General features: G+C 54.3%; 2 protein-coding genes across 6 annotated transcripts in view; one reads left to right on the plus strand and one right to left on the minus strand.

The window, feature by feature from the left end:
* Positions 1-13,220, minus strand: part of RECQL4 (RecQ like helicase 4) — a 314,021-nt gene extending 300,801 nt beyond the window's left edge. For 2 of the 5 annotated variants that reach the window (XM_083171422.1, XM_083171418.1), the window contains exons 1-2: positions 13,091-13,220; positions 9,985-10,069 (exon numbers count right to left, since the gene is read on the minus strand). In XM_083171422.1, coding sequence (XP_083027548.1) covers positions 9,985-10,068 — 84 coding nt within the window. In that variant the 5' untranslated portion in view covers position 10,069; positions 13,091-13,220. Of the gene's footprint in view, positions 1-9,984; positions 10,070-10,236; positions 10,268-10,959; positions 10,974-11,338; positions 11,359-13,090 lie in introns of those variants that run through there. The other 3 variants (XM_083171421.1, XM_083171420.1, XM_083171419.1) reach the window with 3 other exon arrangements.
* Positions 13,221-13,248: 28 nt separating this feature from the next.
* Positions 13,249-22,491, plus strand: part of VPS28 (VPS28 subunit of ESCRT-I) — a 104,973-nt gene continuing 95,730 nt past the window's right edge. The window contains exons 1-2 of the mRNA XM_083171423.1: positions 13,249-13,402; positions 20,640-20,695. Of these exons, the coding sequence (XP_083027549.1) occupies positions 20,659-20,695 (37 nt within the window). The 5' untranslated portion in view covers positions 13,249-13,402; positions 20,640-20,658. The remainder of the gene's footprint in view (positions 13,403-20,639; positions 20,696-22,491) is intronic.

The following is a 22,491-nucleotide window of genomic DNA, read 5'->3' on the forward strand; positions in this document are numbered from 1 at the left end:
GTGACAGTATAACAGGCTTATCATCCCCAGTGACTCCCAACCACACCTAATTTATATATCACAGCATACAGGGTGACATGCCGACACCGGGGACAGTATAACAGGCTCCTCATCCCCAGTGATTCCCAACCTCACATACTGTATATATCACAGCATACAGGGTGACATGCCGACACCGGGGACCAGTATAACAGGCTCATCATCCTCAGTGACTCCCAACCTCACATACTGTATATATCACAGCATACAGGGTGACATGCCGACACAGGGGACAGTATACCAGGCTCACCATCCCCAGTGACTCCCAGCCACACATACTGTATATATCACAGCATACAGGGTGACATGCCGACACCGGGGACAGTATAACAGGCTCACCATCCCCAGTGACTCCCAACCACACATACTGTATATATCACAGCATACAGGGTGACATGCCGACACCGGTGACAGTATAACAGGCTTATCATCCCCAGTGACTCCCAACCACACCTAATTATATATCACAGCATACAGGGTGACATGCCGACACCGGGGACAGTATAACAGGCTCCTCATCCCCAGTGATTCCCAACCTCACATACTGTATATATCACAGCATACAGGGTGACATGCCGACACCAGGGACAGTATAACATGCTCATCATCCCCAGTGACTCCCAACCTCACATACTGTATATATCACAGCATACAGGGTGACATGCCGACACAGGGGACAGTATAACAGGCTCATCATCCCCAGTGACTCCCAACCTCACATACTGTATATATCACAGCATACAGGGTGACATGCCGACACCGGGGACAGTATAACAGGCTCATCATCCCCAGTGACTCCCAACCACACATACTGTATATATCACAGCATACAGGGTGACATGCCGACACCGGGGACAGTATAACAGGCTCATCATCCCCAGTGACTCCCAACCTCACATACTGTATATATCACAGCATACAGGGTGACATGCCGACACCAGGGACAGTATAACAGGCTCATCATCCCCAGTGACTACCAACCACACATACTGTATATATCACAGCATACAGGGTGACATGCCGACACCGGGGACAGTATAACAGGCTCATCATCCCCAGTGACTCCCAACCACACATACTGTATATATCACAACATACAGGGTGACATGCCGACACCGGGGACAGTATAGCAGGCTCATCATCCCCAGTGACTCCCAACCTCACATACTGTATATATCACAGCATACAGGGTGACATGCCGACACCGGGGACAGTATAACAGGCTCATCATCCCCAGTGACTCCCAACCACACATACTGTATATATCACAGCATACAGGGTGACATGCCGACACCAGGGACAGTATAACAGGCTCATCATCCCCAGTGACTACCAACCACACATACTGTATATATCACAGCATACAGGGTGACATGCCGACACCGGGGACAGTATAACAGGCTCACCATCCCCAGTGGCTCCCAACCTCACATACTGTATATATCACAGCATACAGGGTGACATGCCGACACCGGGGACAGTATAACAGGCTCACCATCCCCAGTGACTCCCAGCCACACATACTGTATATATCACAGCATACAGGGTGACATGCCGACACCGGGGACAGTATAACAGGCTCATCATCCCCAGTGACTCCCAACCACACATACTGTATATATCACAGCATACAGGGTGACATGCCGACACCGGGGACAGTATAACAGGCTCATCATCCCCAGTGACTCCCAACCACACATATTGTATATATCACAGCATACAGGGTAACATGCCGACACCGGGGACCAGTATAACAGGCTCATCATACCCAGTGACTCCCAACCACACATACTGTATATATCACAGCATACAGGGTGACATGCCGACACAGGGGACAGTATAAAAGGCTCATTATCCCCAGTGACTCCCAACCACACATACTGTATATATCACAGCATACAAGGTGACATGCCGACACAGGGGACAGTATAACAGGCTCACCATCCCCAGTGACTCCCAACCTCACATACTGTATATATCACAGCATACAGGGTGACATGCCGACACCGGGGACAGTATAACAGGCTCATCATCCCCAGTGACTCCCAGCCACACATACTATATATATCACAGCATACAGGGTAACATGCCGACACCGGGGACAGTATAACAGGCTCATCATCCCCAGTGACACCCAGCCACACATACTGTATATATCACAGCATACAGGGTAACATGCCGACACCGGGGACAGTATAACAGGCTCATCATCCCCAGTGACTCCCAGCCACACATACTGTATATATCACAGCATACAGGGTAACATGCCGACACCAGGGACAGTATAACAGGCTCATCATCCCCAGTGACTCCCAACCACACATACTGTATATATCACAGCATACAGGGTGACATGCCGACACCGGGGACAGTATAACAGGCTCATCATCCCCAGTGGCTCCCAACCTCACATACTGTATATATCACAGCATACAGGGTGACATGCCGACACCGGGGACAGTATAACAGGCTCATCATCCCCAGTGACTCCCAACCACACATACTGTATATATCACAGCATACAGGGTGACATGCCGACACCGGGGACAGTATAACAGGCTCATCATCCCCAGTGACTCCCAACCACACATACTGTATATATCACAGCATACAGGGTGACATGCCGACACCGGGGACAGTATAACAGGCTCATCATCCCCAGTGGCTCCCAACCTCACATACTGTATATATCACAGCATACAGGGTGACATGCCGACACCGGGGACAGTATAACAGGCTCATCATCCCCAGTGACTCCCAACCACACATACTGTATATATCACAGCATACAGGGTGACATGCCGACACCGGGGACAGTATAACAGGCTCATCATCCCCAGTGACTCCCAGCCACACATACTGTATATATCACAGCATACAGGGTGACATGCCAACACCAGGGACAGTATAACAGGCTCATCATCCCCAGTGACTCCCAACCACACATACTGTATATATCACAGCATACAGGGTGACATACCGACACAGGGGACAGTAGCACAGGCTCATCATCCCCAGTGACTCCCAACCTCACATACTGTATATATCACAGCATACAGGGTGACATGCCGACACCAGGGACAGTATAACAGGCTCATCATCCCCAGTGACTCCCAACCTCACATACTGTATATATCACAGCATACAGGGTGACATGCCGACACCGGGGACAGTAGCACAGGCTCATCATCCCCAGTGACTCCCAGCCACACATACTGTATATATCACAGCATACAGGGTGACATGCCGACACCAGGGACAGTATAACAGGCTCATCATCCCCAGTGACTCCCAACCACACATACTGTATATATCACAGCATACAGGGTGACATACCGACACCGGGGACAGTATAACAGGCTCATCATCCCCAGTGACTCCCAGCCACACATACTGTATATATCACAGCATACAGGGTGACATGCCGACACCAGGGACAGTATAACAGGCTCATCATCCCCAGTGACTCCCAACCACACATACTGTATATATCACAGCATACAGGGTGACATGCCGACACCGGGGACAGTATAACAGGCTCACCATCCCCAGTGACTCCCAACCACACATACTGTATATATCACAGCATACAGGGTGACATGCCGACACCGGGGACAGTATACCAGGCTCACCATCCCCAGTGACTCCCAGCCACACATACTGTATATATCACAGCATACAGGGTGACATGCCGACACCGGGGACAGTATAACAGGCTCATCATCCCCAGTGACTCCCAACCACACATATATATCACAGCATACAGGGTGACATGCCGACACCGGGGACAGTATAACAGGCTCATCATCCCCAGTGACTCCCAACCACACATATATATCACAGCATACAGGGTGACATGCCGACACTGGGGACAGTATAACAGGCTCATCATCCCCAGTGACTCCCAACCACACATATATATCACAGCATACAGGGTGACATGCCGACACCGGGGACAGTATAACAGGCTCATCATCCCCAGTGACTCCCAGCCACACATACTATATATATCACAGCATACAGGGTGACATGCCGACACTGGGGACAGTATAACAGGCTCATCATCCCCAGTGACTCCCAGCCACACATACTGTATATATCACAGCATACAGGGTGACATGCCGACACCGGGGACAGTATAACAGGCTCATCATCCCCAGTGACTCCCAGCCACACATACTGTATATATCACAGCATACAGGGTGACATGCCGACACCGGGGACAGTATAACAGGCTCATCATCCCCAGTGACTCCCAACCACACATACTGTATATATCACAGCATACAGGGTGACATGCCGACACCGGGGACAGTATAACAGGCTCATCATCCCCAGTGACTCCCAACCACACATACTGTATATATCACAGCATACAGGGTGACATGCCGACACCGGGGACAGTATAACAGGCTCTTCATCCCCAGTGACTCCCAACCACACATACTGTATATATCACAGCATACAGGGTGACATGCCGACACCGGGGACAGTATAACAGGCTCATCATCCCCAGTGACTCCCAACCTCACATACTGTATATATCACAGCATACAGGGTGACATGCCGACACCAGGGACAGTATAACAGGCTCATCATCCCCAGTGACTCCCAGCCACACATACTGTATAATATCACAGCATACAGGGTGACATGCCGACACCGGGGACAGTATAACAGGCTCACCATCCCCAGTGACTCCCAACCACACCTAATGTATATATCACAGCATACAGGGTGACATGCCGACACCGGGGACAGTATAACAGGCTCATCATCCCCAGTGACTCCCAACCACACATACTGTATATATCACAGCATACAGGGTGACATGCCGACACCAGGGACAGTAGCACAGGCTCATCATCCCCAGTGACTCCCAGCCACACATACTGTATATATCACAGCATACAGGGCGACATGCCGACACCAGGGACAGTAGCATAGGCTCATCATCCCCAGTGACTCCCAACCACACATACTATATATATCACAGCATACAGGGTGACATGCCGACACAGGGGACAGTATAACAGGCTCATCATCCCCTGTGACTCCCAACCACACATACTTTATATATCACAGCATACAGGGTGACATGCCGACACCGGGGACAGTATAACAGGCTCATCATCCCCAGTGACTCCCAGCCACACATACTGTATATATCACAGCATACAGGGTGACATGCCGACACAGGGGACAGTATAACAGGCTCATCATCCCCAGTGACTCCCAACCACACATACTGTATATATCACAGCATACAGGGTGACATGCCGACACCGGGGACAGTATAACAGGCTCATCATCCCCAGTGGCTCCCAACCTCACATACTGTATATATCACAGCATACAGGGTGACATGCCGACACCGGGGACAGTATAACAGGCTCATCATCCCCAGTGACTCCCAACCACACATACTGTATATATCACAGCATACAGGGTGACATGCCGACACCAGGGACAGTATAACAGGCTCACCATCCCCAGTGACTCCCAGCCACACATACTGTATATATCACAGCATACAGGGTGACATGCCGACACCGGGGACAGTATAACAGGCTCATCATCCCCAGTGACTCCCAACCACACATACTGTATATATCACCGCATACAGGGTGACATGCCGACACCGGGGACAGTATAACAGGCTCATCATCCCCAGTGACTCCCAGCCACACATACTGTATATATCACAGCATACAGGGTAACATGCCGACACCGGGGACCAGTATAACAGGCTCATCATCCCCAGTGACTCCCAACCTCACATACTGTATATATCACAGCATACAGGGTGACATGCCGACACAGGGGACAGTAGCACAGGCTCATCATCCCCAGTGACTCCCAACCTCACATACTGTATATATCACAGCATACAGGGTGACATGCCGACACCAGGGACAGTATAACAGGCTCATCATCCCCAGTGACTCCCAACCACACATACTGTATATATCACAGCATACAGGGTGACATACCGACACAGGGGACAGTAGCACAGGCTCATCATCCCCAGTGACTCCCAACCTCACATACTGTATATATCACAGCATACAGGGTGACATGCCGACACCGGGGACAGTAGCACAGGCTCATCATCCCCAGTGACTCCCAACCTCACATACTGTATATATCACAGCATACAGGGTGACATACATAGTTACATAGTAGGTAAGGCTGAAAAAAGACTTGCGTCCATCTAGTTCAACCTGGTATAGATATCCATTGCTGATTTGGTAGGTTCTGGTATTTTACAGACAAATTATATTTCTTATTTGTACCCATGGATGTTTTTCTCCAGTAAATGTTTGTCCAACTTTGCCTTAAACGCATTTAATGAGCCAGCCATTACCACCTCTCTGGGAAGAGAGTTCCAGAGTTTAACTGTTCTGACCGTAAAGAAATTCTTTCTACTAGCTGAATGAAATCTTTTTTCTTCTAATCTATACTCATGCCCTCGCGTCCTAGATTCCTTTCTAGTAGAAAATAGGGTTTGTGACAGTTCCTTATATGCCGACACCGGGGACAGTATAACAGGCTCATCATCCCCAGTGACTCCCAACCACACATATATATCACAGCATACAGGGTGACATGCCGACACCGGGGACAGTATAACAGGCTCATCATCCCCAGTGACTCCCAGCCACACATACTGTATATATCACAGCATACAGGGTGACATGCCGACACCGGGGACAGTATAACAGGCTCATCATCCCCAGTGACTCCCAACCACACATATATATCACAACATACAGGGTGACATGCCGACACCTGGGACAGTATAACAGGCTCATCATCCCCAGTGACTCCCAACCACACATACTGTATATATCACAGCATACAGGGTGACATGCCGACACCTGGGACAGTATAACAGGCTCATCATCCCCAGTGACTCCCAACCACACCTAATGTATATATCACAGCATACAGGGTGACATGCCGACACCGGGGACAGTATAACAGGCTCCTCATCCCCAGTGATTCCCAACCTCACATACTGTATATATCACAGCATACAGGGTGACATGCCGACACCAGGGACAGTATAACATGCTCATCATCCCCAGTGACTCCCAACCTCACATACTGTATATATCACAGAATACAGGGTGACATGCCGACACCGGGGACAGTATACCAGGCTCACCATCCCCAGTGACTCCCAGCCACACATACTGTATATATCACAGCATACAGGGTGACATGCCGACACCGGGGACAGTATAACAGGCTCATCATCCCCAGTGACTCCCAACCACACATACTGTATATATCACAGCATACAGGGTGACATGCCGACACCGGGGACAGTATAACAGGCTCATCATCCCCAGTGGCTCCCAACCTCACATACTGTATATATCACAGCATACAGGGTGACATGCCGACACCGGGGACAGTATAACAGGCTCATCATCCCCAGTGACTCCCAACCACACATACTGTATATATCACAGCATACAGGGTGACATGCCGACACCGGGGACAGTATAACAGGCTCACCATCCCCAGTGACTCCCAACCACACCTAATGTATATATCACAGCATACAGGGTGACATGCCGACACCGGGGACAGTATAACAGGCTCATCATCCCCAGTGACTCCCAACCACACATACTGTATATATCACAGCATACAGGGTGACATGCCGACACCAGGGACATTATAACAGGCTCACCATCCCCAGTGACTCCCAGCCACACATACTGTATATATCACAGCATACAGGGTGACATGCCGACACAGGAGACAGTATAACAGGCTCATCATCCCCAGTGACTCCCAACCTCACATACTGTATATATCACAGCATACAGGGTGACATGCCGACACCAGGGACAGTATAACAGGCTCATCATCCCCAGTGACTCCCAACCACACATACTGTATATATCACAGCATACAGGGTGACATGCCGACACCAGGGACAGTATAACAGGCTCATCATCCCCAGTGACTCCCAACCACACATACTGTATATATCACAGCATACAGGGTGACATGCCGACACCAGGGACAGTATAACAGGCTCATCATCCCCAGTGACTCCCAACCACACATACTGTATATATCACAGCATACAGGGTGACATGCCGACACCGGGGACAGTATAACAGGCTCATCATCCCCAGTGACTCCCAACCACACATACTGTATATATCACAGCATACAGGATGACATGCCGACACCGGGGACAGTATAACAGGCTCATCATCCCCAGTGACTCCCAGCCACACATACTGTATATATCACAGCATACAGGGTGACATTCCGACACCGGGGACAGTATAACAGGCTCATCATCCCCAGTGACTCCCAACCACACATACTGTATATATCACAGCATACAGGGCGACATGCCGACACCAGGGACAGTAGCATAGGCTCATCATCCCCAGTGACTCCCAACCACACATACTATATATATCACAGCATACAGGGTGACATGCCGACACAGGGGACAGTATAACAGGCTCATCATCCCCAGTGACTCCCAACCACACATACTATATATATCACAGCATACAGGGTGACATGCCGACACCGGGGACAGTATAACAGGCTCATCATCCCCAGTGACTCCCAACCTCACATACTGTATATATCACAGAATACAGGGTGACATGCCGACACCGGGGACAGTATACCAGGCTCACCATCCCCAGTGACTCCCAGCCACACATACTGTATATATCACAGCATACAGGGTGACATGCCGACACCGGGGACAGTATAACAGGCTCATCATCCCCAGTGACTCCCAACCACACATACTGTATATATCACAGCATACAGGGTGACATGCCGACACCGGGGACAGTATAACAGGCTCATCATCCCCAGTGGCTCCCAACCTCACATACTGTATATATCACAGCATACAGGGTGACATGCCGACACCGGGGACAGTATAACAGGCTCATCATCCCCAGTGACTCCCAACCACACATACTGTATATATCACAGCATACAGGGTGACATGCCGACACCGGGGACAGTATAACAGGCTCATCATCCCCAGTGACTCCCAACCACACATACTGTATATATCACAGCATACAGGGTGACATGCCGACACCGGGGACAGTATAACAGGCTCATCATCCCCAGTGGCTCCCAACCTCACATACTGTATATATCACAGCATACAGGGTGACATGCCGACACCGGGGACAGTATAACAGGCTCATCATCCCCAGTGACTCCCAGCCACACATACTGTATATATCACAGCATACAGGGTGACATGCCAACACCAGGGACAGTATAACAGGCTCATCATCCCCAGTGACTCCCAACCACACATACTGTATATATCACAGCATACAGGGTGACATACCGACACAGGGGACAGTAGCACAGGCTCATCATCCCCAGTGACTCCCAACCTCACATACTGTATATATCACAGCATACAGGGTGACATGCCGACACCAGGGACAGTATAACAGGCTCATCATCCCCAGTGACTCCCAACCTCACATACTGTATATATCACAGCATACAGGGTGACATGCCGACACCGGGGACAGTAGCACAGGCTCATCATCCCCAGTGACTCCCAACCTCACATACTGTATATATCACAGCATACAGGGTGACATGCCGACACCGGGGACAGTATAACAGGCTCATCATCCCCAGTGACTCCCAACCACACATACTGTATATATCACAGCATACAGGGTGACATGCCGACACCGGGGACAGTATAACAGGCTCACCATCCCCAGTGACTCCCAACCACACATACTGTATATATCACAGCATACAGGGTGACATGCCGACACCGGGGACAGTATAACAGGCTCACCATCCCCAGTGACTCCCAACCACACATACTGTATATATCACAGCATACAGGGTGACATGCCGACACCGGGGACAGTATAACAGGCTGTGTAGTGGATCACATACCTTATTTGGCTTACGCTTGTGCTCCTTCAGGAATTCCGCTTCCCAGGTCTTCAGAAGATGTTTTACCTGGTTATAGCGCTCCATCCTGGGGGTACAGGTTGAAGTATACTGTTATTATACTGTGCATATACTGAAATGGCGGGTGCTAGAATGAACACTAGTACTCGAGTAACATACGTTATGACAGGGTGTAATAATGTCACCGTACCCTAGTAACAGACGCTATGACGGGGAGAGATAATGTCACCATACCTGAGTATCAGACCCTATGACGGGGAGTGATAATGTCACCGTACCTGAGTAACAGAGCCAATGACGGGGAGAGATAATGTCACCATACCTGAGTATCAGACCCTATGACGGGGAATGATAATGTCACCGTAACAGACCCTATGACGGGGAATGATAATGTCACCGTAACAGAGCCTATGACGGGGAGTAATAACGTCACCGTACCCGAGTAACAGACCCTATGACAGGGAGAGATAATGTCACCGTACCTAAGTAACAGAGCCTATGACGGGGAGTAATAATGGCACCATAACAGACCCTATGACAGGGAGAGATAATGTCACCGTACCTGAGTATCAGCCCCTATGACAGGGAGTAATAATGTCACCGTACCCTAGTAACAGACCCTATGACGGGGAGAGATAATGTCACCGTACCCGAGTAACAGACCCTATGACAGGGAGTAATAATGTTACCGTACCCTAGTAACAGACCCTATGACAGGGAGAGATAATGTCACCGTACCTGAGTAACAGAACCAATGACGGGGAGTAATAATATCACCGTACCCGAATAACAGACCTATAACTGGGAGAGATAATGTCACCGTACCTGAGTAACAGAGCCTATGACAGGGAGTAATAATGTCACCGTACCTGAGTAACAGAGCCTATGACGGGGAGAGATAACGTCACCGTACCTGAGTAACAGACCTTATGACGGGGAGAGATAATGTCACCATACCTGAGTAACAGACCCTATGACGTGGAGTAATAATGTCACCGTAACAGACCCTATGATGGGGAGTAATCATGTCACTGTACCTGAGTAACAGACCCTATGATGGGGAGTAATCATGTCACTGTAACAGACCCTATGACGGGGAGTGATAATGTCACCGTACCCGAGGAACAGACCCTATGACGGGGAGAGATAATGTCACCGTACCCGAGTAACAGACCCTATGACGGGGAGTAATAATATCACCGTACCCGAATAACAGACCTATGACTGGGAGAGATAATGTCACCGTACCTGAGTAACAGAACCTATAACTGGGAGAGATAATGTCACCGTACCTGAGTAACAGAGCCTATGACGAGGAGAGGTAATGTCACCGTACCTGAGTAACAGACCCTATGACGGGGAGTAATAATGTCACCGTACCTGAGTAACAGACCCTATGACGGGGAGAGATAATGTCACCGTACCTGAGTATCAGACCCTATGACGGGGAGTGATAATGTCACCGTACCTGAGTAACAGACCCTATGACGGGGAGAGATAATGTCACCGTACCCATGTAACAGACCCTATGACGGGGAGTGATAATGTCACCGTACCTGAGTAACAGACCCTATGACGGGGAGAGATAATGTCACCGTACCCGAGGAACAGACCCTATGACGGGGAGAGATAATGTCACCGTACCCGAGGAACAGACCCTATGACGGGGAGAGATAATGTCACCGTACATGAGGAACAGACCCTATGACGGGGAGTGATAATGTCACCGTACCTGAGTAACAGACCCTATGACGGGGAGAGATAATGTCACCGTACCTGAGTAACAGACCCTATGACGGGGAGAGATAATGTCACCGTACCCATGTAACAGACCCTATGACGGGGAGTGATAATGTCACCGTACCTGGGTAACAGACCCTATGACGGGGAGAGATAATGTCACCGTACCCGAGGAACAGACCCTATGACGGGGAGAGATAATGTCACCGTACCCGAGGAACAGACCCTATGACGGGGAGAGATAATGTCACCGTACCCGAGGAACAGACCCTATGACGGGGAGAGATAATGTCACCGTACCCGAGGAACAGACCCTATGACGGGGAGAGATAATGTCACCGTACCCGAGGAACAGACCCTATGACGGGGAGAGATAATGTCACCGTACATGAGGAACAGACCCTATGACGGGGAGTGATAATGTCACCGTACCTGAGTAACAGACCCTATGACGGGGAGAGATAATGTTACCGTACCTGAGTAACAGACCCTATGACGGGGAGTAATAATATCACCGTACCCGAGGAACAGACCCTATGGCGGGGAGAGATAATGTCACCGTACCCGAGGAACAGACCCTATGACGGGGAGAGATAATGTCACCGTACCCGAGGAACAGACCCTATGACGGGGAGAGATAATGTCACCGTACCTGAGTATCAGACCCTATGACGGGGAGTGATAATGTCACCGTACCTGAGTAACAGACCCTATGACGGGGAGAGATAATGTCACCGTACCCGAGGAACAGACCCTATGACGGGGAGAGATAATGTCACCGTACCTGAGTAACAGACCCTATGACGGGGAGAGATAATGTCACCGTACCTGAGTAACAGAGCCTATGACTGGGAGAGATAATGTCACCGTACCTGAGTATCAGACCCTATGACGGGGAGAGATAATGTCACCGTACCTGAGTAACAGACCCTATGACGGGGAGTAATAATGTCACCGTAACAGACCCTATGATGGGGAGTAATCATGTCACTGTACCTGAGTAACAGACCCTATGACGGGGAGAGATAATGTCACCGTACCCGAGGAACAGACCCTATGACGGGGAGAGATAATGTCACTGTACCTGAGTATCAGACCCTATGACGGGGAGTGATAATGTCACCGTACCTGAGTAACAGACCCTATGACGGGGAGAGATAATGTCACCGTACCCGAGGAACAGACCCTATGACGGGGAGAGATAATGTCACCGTACCTGAGTAACAGACCCTATGACGGGGAGAGATAATGTCACCGTACCTGAGTAACAGAGCCTATGACTGGGAGAGATAATGTCACCGTACCTGAGTATCAGACCCTATGACGGGGAGAGATAATGTCACCGTACCTGAGTAACAGACCCTATGACGGGGAGTAATCCGCACATGAGCCGCTACCACACAGACTGACTGACTGACTGTGGACGGCGCGCGGTAAATTTCATCCAATCACACAGAAAAACAATTAGCCAATCACAGAGCAGAACTTTCAGCTGATCCCCGAGAGCTGTTCGGACTTGAGTGTCGGTAACGCAGGACTTCGGAAAGATGGCGCGTGTCGCATAGCAGATGACGGTGACCCAACTCATCAGCTCGCGACGAGGAAGTAAAAGCTACACCCGGAATTATTAGGTAGAAGCCGCAGTCACAGCTTCTTCTGGGTACGTAAGATTAAATTGTCGTTGTTCTATCTTCCCCTAATATCCGGGTCCTGACTTTAATCCCCTTGCCTGATCTGTCTCTGACCATTCTCAATCTGTCCCCAGATCCACGGACTTTGGGCCCCCATATACTCTCTCTCTCTCTATATATATATATATATATATATATATATATATATATATATATATATATATATATATATATATATATATATATATGCGCTGAAATTGAATAGGAGTGATTCCATCTAATTTGGTACTTAGGTGTAATTTTTTGCATAATTACATTGACCAAGCCTAGATAGGTCGCATGGGATATGGATGGTATACAATTGTACTATAGATCTATCCATACCTCCCAACAGTCCTGATTACCACGAGAATGTCCCGGTTTTCGGGGATATTACGGTATCCCTGCCGCGGTTGGCAGTGTCCCGCGGCGAGGGGTGGGCTGTTGGGAGTCACCCCTGTCGGCTGCTGAGTAGCGGGGAACAAACGCTGTGCACAGCATCTATTCCTGCAGCCAGGGGGCTGGGGGCATGGCTAGAGGCTCTGGGCCATGCCCCATAGTGTCAAAACAATAGCGTGGCCTCGTGGAGAAACAGCGAATATAGCCATGCCCTCTTTAATTAGACTATGCCCCCAAAATTTTTGGCGCACATCCCTCTGTCCTTCCTCCGTCTCCCTAGAAGCTTGGAGGTATGTATATCTGATCTGAATTAGGGGGTTCTGAAAATGTCAGTCAAACTTCCCGCAGCACATCACAGGCGATATATCACAAGACCAAAAAAGCACGGCCTCACAGGTGTCTTAGGCTTGTGTGTGTGTCCAGGAGGGGAACATGGCGGGCAGCTGATAACACTGGGTGTTTCCATGGGTATGACTACCCCCCGTGCCCCCCCTCCACCCCCCACACTGGTGCATGCAGCCGGCGCAGTAAAGAAACATCGCTCACAGGTGCGAATAGACCAAAATAACCTCTAATATGTGGATTTTTCTGTTTCTAAATTTTCCGAATGATGCTTCTTCCCGATAGGTTAGTGTTCTCACAATTAGTATATAGATTGGGAAGTAAGAATGTATACAGTGTGTAGAACAGTAAGTGCATACCGAGCTCACAACATTAATAGTGTGAACAGATGTATAGAGGTGTCTTTATGGTTCCCGTACTCACAGGAAGTAGAATTACTCGGCGGTTCCTAACTGGGGGAATTTATTCCATTGGGAGCGATTTTGAATGGATTTCCCCTGTGTGCAGAGTTGCCAACGCATTCACGGGATAAGGTCAACATATCTGAAGGTCGACATGGGTTAGGTCGACAGGGTCATTAGGTTGACAAGCATTAGGTCAACAGTCGACATTGGGTTTTTCACCTTTTTTTGAGCCGTCATGTGCTGACAGGCGGTATTTCATGCCCTACCATCCACTAAGGCGTGGCGGGAGAATAGAATAGTGTGCTGAGTGTAGCGAGGCACCGCGCCTGAAGCAAGGCGAGTGTAGCGAGGCACCGCGCCCGACGCACTGCGAGCACAGCGAGCCATTCGAGGGGACATGGTGCTACGTTTCAGTGTCCATGTCGGCTGTGTAGACATTTGTGACAAAAGAAAAAAGTGAAAAACCCCATGTCAACCTTTTGACTGTCGACCTAATGACCCTGTTGACCTAACCCATGTCCACCTTCAGTTGACCTAGTGGTTTCGACCTAATGCCTATCGACCTAGTTGCTGTCTATCCAATGATCCATACCCACATTGGCAGCCATGTGCATCGGTGTGATTACACTCATGTGAGGGCCGGGCATGGTAAGCTGTCAAATAGGCAGTGTGGGGGGGGGGTGGCGGAGAGCCGGGCAGGGGACACAGAGGCATCACGCGGTGTGTAAGGGGGGGGTGGCGGAGAGCCGGGCAGGGGACACAGAGGCATCACGCGGTGTGTAAGGGGGGGGGGTGGCGGAGAGCCGGGCAGGGGACACAGAGGCATCACGCGGTGTGGGGGGGGGGGGCGGTGGCGGAGAGCCGGGCAGGGGACACAGAGGCATCACGCGGTGTGTAAGGGGGGGGGGTGGCGGAGAGCCGGGCAGGGGACACAGAGGCATCACGCGGTGTGGGGGGGGGGGGCGGTGGCGGAGAGCCGGGCAGGGGACACAGAGGCATCACGCGGTGTGTAAGGGGGGGGGGTGGCGGAGAGCCGGGCAGGGGAAACAGAGGCATCATGCGGTGTGGGGGGGGGGTGGCGGAGGGCAGGGGACACAGAGGCATCACGCGGTGTGGGGGGGGGGTGGCGGAGAGCCGGGCAGGGGACACAGAGGCATCATGCGGTGTGGGGGGGGGGTGGCGGAGGGCAGGGGACACAGAGGCATCACGCGGTGTGGTGGGGGGGTGGCGGAGAGCCGGGCAGGGGACACAGAGGCATCACGCGGTGTGGGAGGGGGGTTGGCGGAGGGCAGGGGACACAGAGGCATCACGCGGTGTGTAAGGGGGAGGGTGGCGGAGAGCCGGGCAGGGGACACAGAGGCATCACACGGTGTGGGGGGGGTGGCGAAGAGCAGGGGACACAGAGGCATCACGCGGTGTGGGGGGGGGTGGCGGAGAGCCGGGCAGGGGACACAGAGGCATCACGCGGTGTGGGGGGGGGGTGGCGAAGGGCAGGGGACACAGAGGCATCACGCGGTGTGGGGGGGTGGCGGAGAGCCGGGCAGGGGACACGGAGGCATCACGCGGTGTGGGGGGGGGGTTGGCGGAGAGCCGGGCAGGGGACACAGAGGCATCACGCGGTGTGGGGGGGGGTGGCGGAGAGCCGGGCAGGGGACACGGAGGCATCACGCGGTGTGGGGGGGGGTTGGCGGAGAGCCGGGCAGGGGACACAGAGGCATCACGCGGTGTGGGGGGGGGGGTTGGCGGAGAGCCGGGCAGGGGACACAGAGGCATCACACGGTGTGGGGGGGGTGGCGGAGAGCCGGGCAGGGGACACAGAGGCATCATGCGGTGTGTGGGGGGGTGGCGGAGAGCCGGGCAGGGGACACAGAGGCATCATGCGGTGTGGGGGGGTGGCGGAGAGCCGGGCAGGGGACACAGAGGCATCATGCGGTGTGGGGGGGTGGCGGAGAGCCGGGCAGGGGACACAGAGGCATCACGCGGTGTGGGGGGGGGTGGCGGAGAGCCGGGCAGGGGACACAGAGGCATCACACGGTGTGGGGGGGGTGGCGGAGGGCAGGGGACACAGAGGCATCACGCGGTGTGGTGGGGGGGGTGGCGGAGAGCCGGGCAGGGGACACAGAGGCATCATGCGGTGTGGGGGGGGGGGGGTGGCGAAGAGCCGGGCAGGGGACACAGAGGCATCACGCGGTGTGCGGGGGGGGGGGGGTGGCGAAGAGCCGGGCAGGGGACACAGAGGCATCATGCGGTGTGGGGGGGGGGGTGGCGAAGAGCCGGGCAGGGGACACAGAGGCATCACGCGGTGTGGTGGGGGGGTGGCGGAGAGCCGGGCAGGGGACACAGAGGCATCATGCGGTGTGGGGGGGGGGTGGCGGAGGGCAGGGGACACAGAGGCATCACACGGTGTGGGGGGCGGTGGCGGAGAGCCGGGCAGGGGACACAGAGGCATCATGCGGTGTGGGGGGGGGTTGGCGGAGAGCCGGGCAGGGGACACAGAGGCATCATGCGGTGTGGGGGGGGTGGCGGAGAGCCGGGCAGGGGACACAGAGGCATCATGCGGTGTGGGGGGGGTGGCGGAGAGCCGGGCAGGGGACACAGAGGCATCACGCGGTGTGGGGGGGGGTGGCGGAGAGCCGGGCAGGGGACACAGAGGCATCACACGGTGTGGGGGGGGGTGGCGGAGAGCCGGGCAGGGGACACAGAGGCATCACGCGGTGTGGGGGGGGGGTGGCGGAGGGCCGGGCAGGGGACACAGAGGCATCACACGGTGTGGGGGGCGGTGGCGGAGAGCCGGGCAGGGGACACAGAGGCATCATGCGGTGTGGGGGGGGGGTGGTGGAGGGCAGGGGACACAGAGGCATCACATGGTGTGGGGGGCGGTGGCGGAGAGCCGGGCAGGGGACACAGAGGCATCATGCGGTGTGGGGGGGGGTTGGCGGAGAGCCGGGCAGGGGACACAGAGGCATCATGCGGTGTGGGGGGGGTGGCGGAGAGCCGGGCAGGGGACACAGAGGCATCACGCGGTGTGGTGGGGGGGTGGCGGAGAGCCGGGCAGGGGACACAGAGGCATCATGCGGTGTGGGGGGGGGGTGGCGGAGGGCAGGGGACACAGAGGCATCACACGGTGTGGGGGGCGGTGGCGGAGAGCCGGGCAGGGGACACAGAGGCATCATGCGGTGTGGGGGGGGGTTGGCGGAGAGCCGGGCAGGGGACACAGAGGCATCATGCGGTGTGGGGGGGGTGGCGGAGAGCCGGGCAGGGGACACAGAGGCATCATGCGGTGTGGGGGGGGGTGGCGGAGAGCCGGGCAGGGGACACAGAGGCATCACGCGGTGTGGGGGGGGGTGGCGGAGAGCCGGGCAGGGGACACAGAGGCATCACGCGGTGTGGGGGGGGTGGCGGAGAGCCGGGCAGGGGACACAGAGGCATCACGCGGTGTGGGGGGGGTGGCGGAGAGCCGGGCAGGGGACACAGAGGCATCACGCGGTGTGGGGGGGGTGGCGGAGAGCCGGGCAGGGGACACAGAGGCATCATGCGGTGTGGGGGGGGTGGCGGAGAGCCGGGCAGGGGACACAGAGGCATCACGCGGTGTGGGGGGGGGTGGCGGAGAGCCGGGCAGGGGACACAGAGGCATCACGCGGTGTGGGGGGGGGGTGGCGGAGAGCCGGGCAGGGGACACAGAGGCATCACGCGGTGTGCGGGGGGGGGGGGTGGCGAAGAGCCGGGCAGGGGACACAGAGGCATCATGCGGTGTGGGGGGGGGGGTGGCGAAGAGCCGGGCAGGGGACACAGAGGCATCATGCGGTGTGGGGGGGGGGGTGGCGAAGAGCCGGGCAGGGGACACAGAGGCATCACGCGGTGTGGTGGGGGGGTGGCGGAGGGCAGGGGACACAGAGGCATCACACGGTGTGGGGGGGGCGGTGGCGGAGAGCCGGGCAGGGGACACAGAGGCATCATGCGGTGTGGGGGGCGGTGGCGGAGAGCCGGGCAGGGGACACAGAGGCATCATGCGGTGTGGGGGGGGTGGCGGAGAGCCGGGCAGGGGACACAGAGGCATCATGCGGTGTGGGGGGGGGGGGTGGCGAAGAGCCGGGCAGGGGACACAGAGGCATCACGCGGTGTGGGGGGGGGGGGTGGCGGAGAGCCGGGCAGGGGACACAGAGGCATCACGCGGTGTGTAAGGGGGGGGGTGGCGGAGGGCAGGGGACACAGAGGCATCATGCGGTGTGGGGGGGGGGGGTGGCGGAGAGCCGGGCAGGGGACACAGAGGCATCATGCGGTGTGGGGGGGGTGGCGGAGAGCCGGGCAGGGGACACAGAGGCATCATGCGGTGTGGGGGGGGGGGTGGCGGAGAGCCGGGCAGGGGACACAGAGGCATCACGCGGTGTGGGGGGGGTGGCGGAGAGCCGGGCAGGGGACACAGAGGCATCACACGGTGTGGGGGGGGTGGCGGAGGGCAGGGGACACAGAGGCATCACACGGTGTGGGGGGGGTGGCGGAGAGCCGGGCAGGGGACACAGAGGCATCATGCGGTGTGGGGGGGGGGGCGAAGAGCCGGGCAGGGGACACAGAGGCATCACGCGGTGTGCGGGGGGGGGGGTGGCGAAGAGCCGGGCAGGGCAGGGGACACAGAGGCATCACACGGTGTGGGGGGGGTGGCGGAGGGCAGGGGACACAGAGGCATCATGCGGTGTGGGGGGGGGGGTGGCGGAGAGCCGGGCAGGGGACACAGAGGCATCACGCGGTGTGGTGGGGGGGTGGCGGAGAGCCGGGCAGGGGACACAGAGGCATCGTGTGGTAGGGGGGGTGGCGGAGAGCCGGGCAGGGGACACAGAGGCATCACGCGGTGTGGGGGGGCGGGTGGCGGAGGGCAGGGGACACAGAGGCATCACACGGTGTGGGGGGGGTGGCGGAGGGCAGGAGACACAGAGGCATCACGCGGTGTGGTGGGGGGGGGGGGTGGCGGAGAGCCGGGCAGGGGACACAGAGGCATCATGCGGTGTGGGGGGGGGGGTGGCGAAGAGCCGGGCAGGGGACACAGAGGCATCACGCGGTGTGCGGGGGGGGGGTGTCTCGAGGGAAACGAGGGAGCTTGGCAGGAGGTTCAGGGACTAGTCTCTGCAAGGAAAAAAAACCCTTACAAATGAATGGGCAGCCAGTGATTGGCTGAGTCATTGCAGAGACTAGTCCCTGATCCTCGAGCCCCCATCCCTCCCCGCGCACTGCCTCTGTGTCCCCTACCCGGCTCTCCCCCTGCAGCTCCCCAGTGTCCCTCGCCCGCTGACCCTGCCTGCATCTCCCGCCGCAGCTTACCAGGAATTGCATATGATAAATCACATAGCGATTTATCATATGCAAAACATGGCACATCAAGTGCCTAATCGTGTTTGACCCCTCCCGGGGAGCTGCCGGGGAAACCTGGTCCGACTTGTCCCTAGGACAAGTTGAGCTAATGTATGGGGGACTTTAGTCGGTACTTGTGTAGTTTCACGGCGCCGTGCTACTTCCGGGTTCTACGCTCGCCACAAACTATGTTAAAAAAAGTAACTTAACTCCATGCCAACATGGATAGTTCATACCTCCACTATCCTTGTTGGCATGGAGTTGATTTTAAATAGCGTAGCGAGCCACCGAGCCCGCAGCGTGTGCGAGCGAAGCGAGCCCCGCAAGGGGACTCAGACGCACGGCGCCATGAAACTACACATGTGCCCTTTAGTCTCTGTCCTCGCTCAGATCCAAAGCTTTATCATCTTCCTCCCCTGTCTCACATATATCAAGAGTCCCAGCCTCCTCCCTGACTGCCTTCCGAAGATCCAGGGGGTCCCATCCTCTCACCCCCATTCAGGGAACTATCCACTCCCCCCTTAACATATCTAGGGTCCTTACCTTTCCCCGTATGGCCCATCGAGATATAGGGACCCATCAAGACTGTGCCCCCCCCCCACATCCAGACTTGCTCCTTAATGCTAATGTACTTCTTTCTCCATCCCTGCCTTTCTGTCACTCACTCGCTTCTGATGTTACCCTTGTTGCTTTATGTCCCTAGATTTATGGGACTTTTATGTCCATTCTCTGTTACCAGGTTTTGTACTGATCGTAAAATGTTTCATGGAATCCCGGCACAGGCTTCAGTCGGAGGTGAGATCTTGAATCAGGACTATAATCTGAGAGACCTGATTTCTGGGATTAGTGTGTGTGTCCTAGATGCGCAGTATCTGAGAGACCTGACAGCTGGGATTAGTGTGTGTGCCCTAGATGCGCAGTATGTGAGAGACCTGCTGGGATTAGTGTGTGTCCTAGATGCACAGTATGTGAGAGACCTGACAGCTGGGATTAGTGTGTGTGTCCTAGATGCGCAGTATCTGAGAGACCTGACAGCTGGGATTAGTGTGTGTGTCCTAGATGCGCAGTATCTGAGAGACCTGACAGCTGGGATTAGTGTGTGTGTCCTAGATGCACAGTATGTGAGAGACCTGACAGCTGGGATTAGTGTGTGTGTCCTAGATGCGCAGTATCTGAGAGACCTGACAGCTGGAATTAGTGTATGTGTCCTAGATGCACAGTATGTGAGAGACCTGCTGGGATTAGTGTGTGTCCTAGATGCACAGTATGTGAGAGACCTGCTGGGATTAGTGTGTGTCCTAGATGCACAGTATCTGAGAGACCTGACAGCTGGGATTAGTGTGTGTCCTAGATGCACAGTATGTGAGAGACCTGCTGGGATTAGTGTGTGTGCCCTAGATGCGCAGTATGTGAGAGACCTGCTGGGATTAGTGTGTGTGTCCTAGATGCGCAGTATGTGAGAGACCTGCTAGGATTAGTGTGTGTGCCCTAGATGCGCAGTATGTGAGAGACCTGCTGGGATTAGTGTGTGTGTCCTACATGCACAGTATGTGAGACCTGCTGGGATTAGTGTGTGTGTCCTACATGCACAGTATGTGAGACCTGCTGGGATTAGTGTGTGTGTCCTACATGCGCAGTATGTGAGAGACCTGCTGGGATTAGTGTGTGTGTCCTACATGCACAGTATGTGAGAGACCTGCTGGGATTAGTGTGTGTCCTAGATGCACAGTATGTGAGAGACCTGCTGGGATTAGTGTGTGTGTCCTAGATGCGCAGTATGTGAGAGACCTGCTGGGATTAGTGTGTGTCCTAGATGCACAGTATGTGAGAGACCTGCTGGGATTAGTGTGTATGTCCTAGATGCGCAGTATCTGAGAGACCTGACAGCTGGGATTAATGTGTGTCCTAGATGCACAGTATGTGAGAGACCTGACAGCTGGGATTAGTGTGTGTCCTAGATGCACAGTATGTGAGAGACCTGACAGCTGGGATTAGTGTGTGTCCTAGATGCACGGTATCTGAGAGACCTGACAGCTGGGATTAGTGTGTGTCCTAGATGCACAGTATGTGAGAGACCTGACAGCTGGGATTAGTGTGTGTGTCCTAGATGCACAGTATGTGAGAGACCTGCTGGGATTAGTGTGTGTCCTAGATGCACAGTATGTGAGAGACCTGCTGGGATTAGTGTGTGTCCTAGATGCACAGTATGTGAGAGACCTGCTGGGATTAGTGTGTGTGTCCTAGATGCGCAGTATGTGAGAGACCTGCTGGGATTAGTGTGTGTCCTAGATGCACAGTATGTGAGAGACCTGCTGGGATTAGTGTGTGTCCTAGATGCACAGTATCTGAGAGACCTGACAGCTGGGATTAGTGTGTGTGTCCTACATGCACAGTATCTGAGAGACCTGACAGCTGGGATTAGTGTGTGTGTCCTAGATGCACGGTATCTGAGAGACCTGACAGCTGGGATTAGTGTGTGTCCTAGATGCACAGTATGTGAGAGACCTGACAGCTGGGATTAGTGTGTGTGTGTGTCCTAGATGTGCAGTATCTGAGAGACCTGCTGGGATTAGTGTGTGTGTGTCCTACAT

The sequence above is a fragment of the Crinia signifera genome, chromosome 2, assembly GCF_055691185.1.
Source record: "Crinia signifera chromosome 2, ASM5569118v1, whole genome shotgun sequence".
Taxonomy (NCBI): domain Eukaryota; kingdom Metazoa; phylum Chordata; class Amphibia; order Anura; family Myobatrachidae; genus Crinia; species Crinia signifera.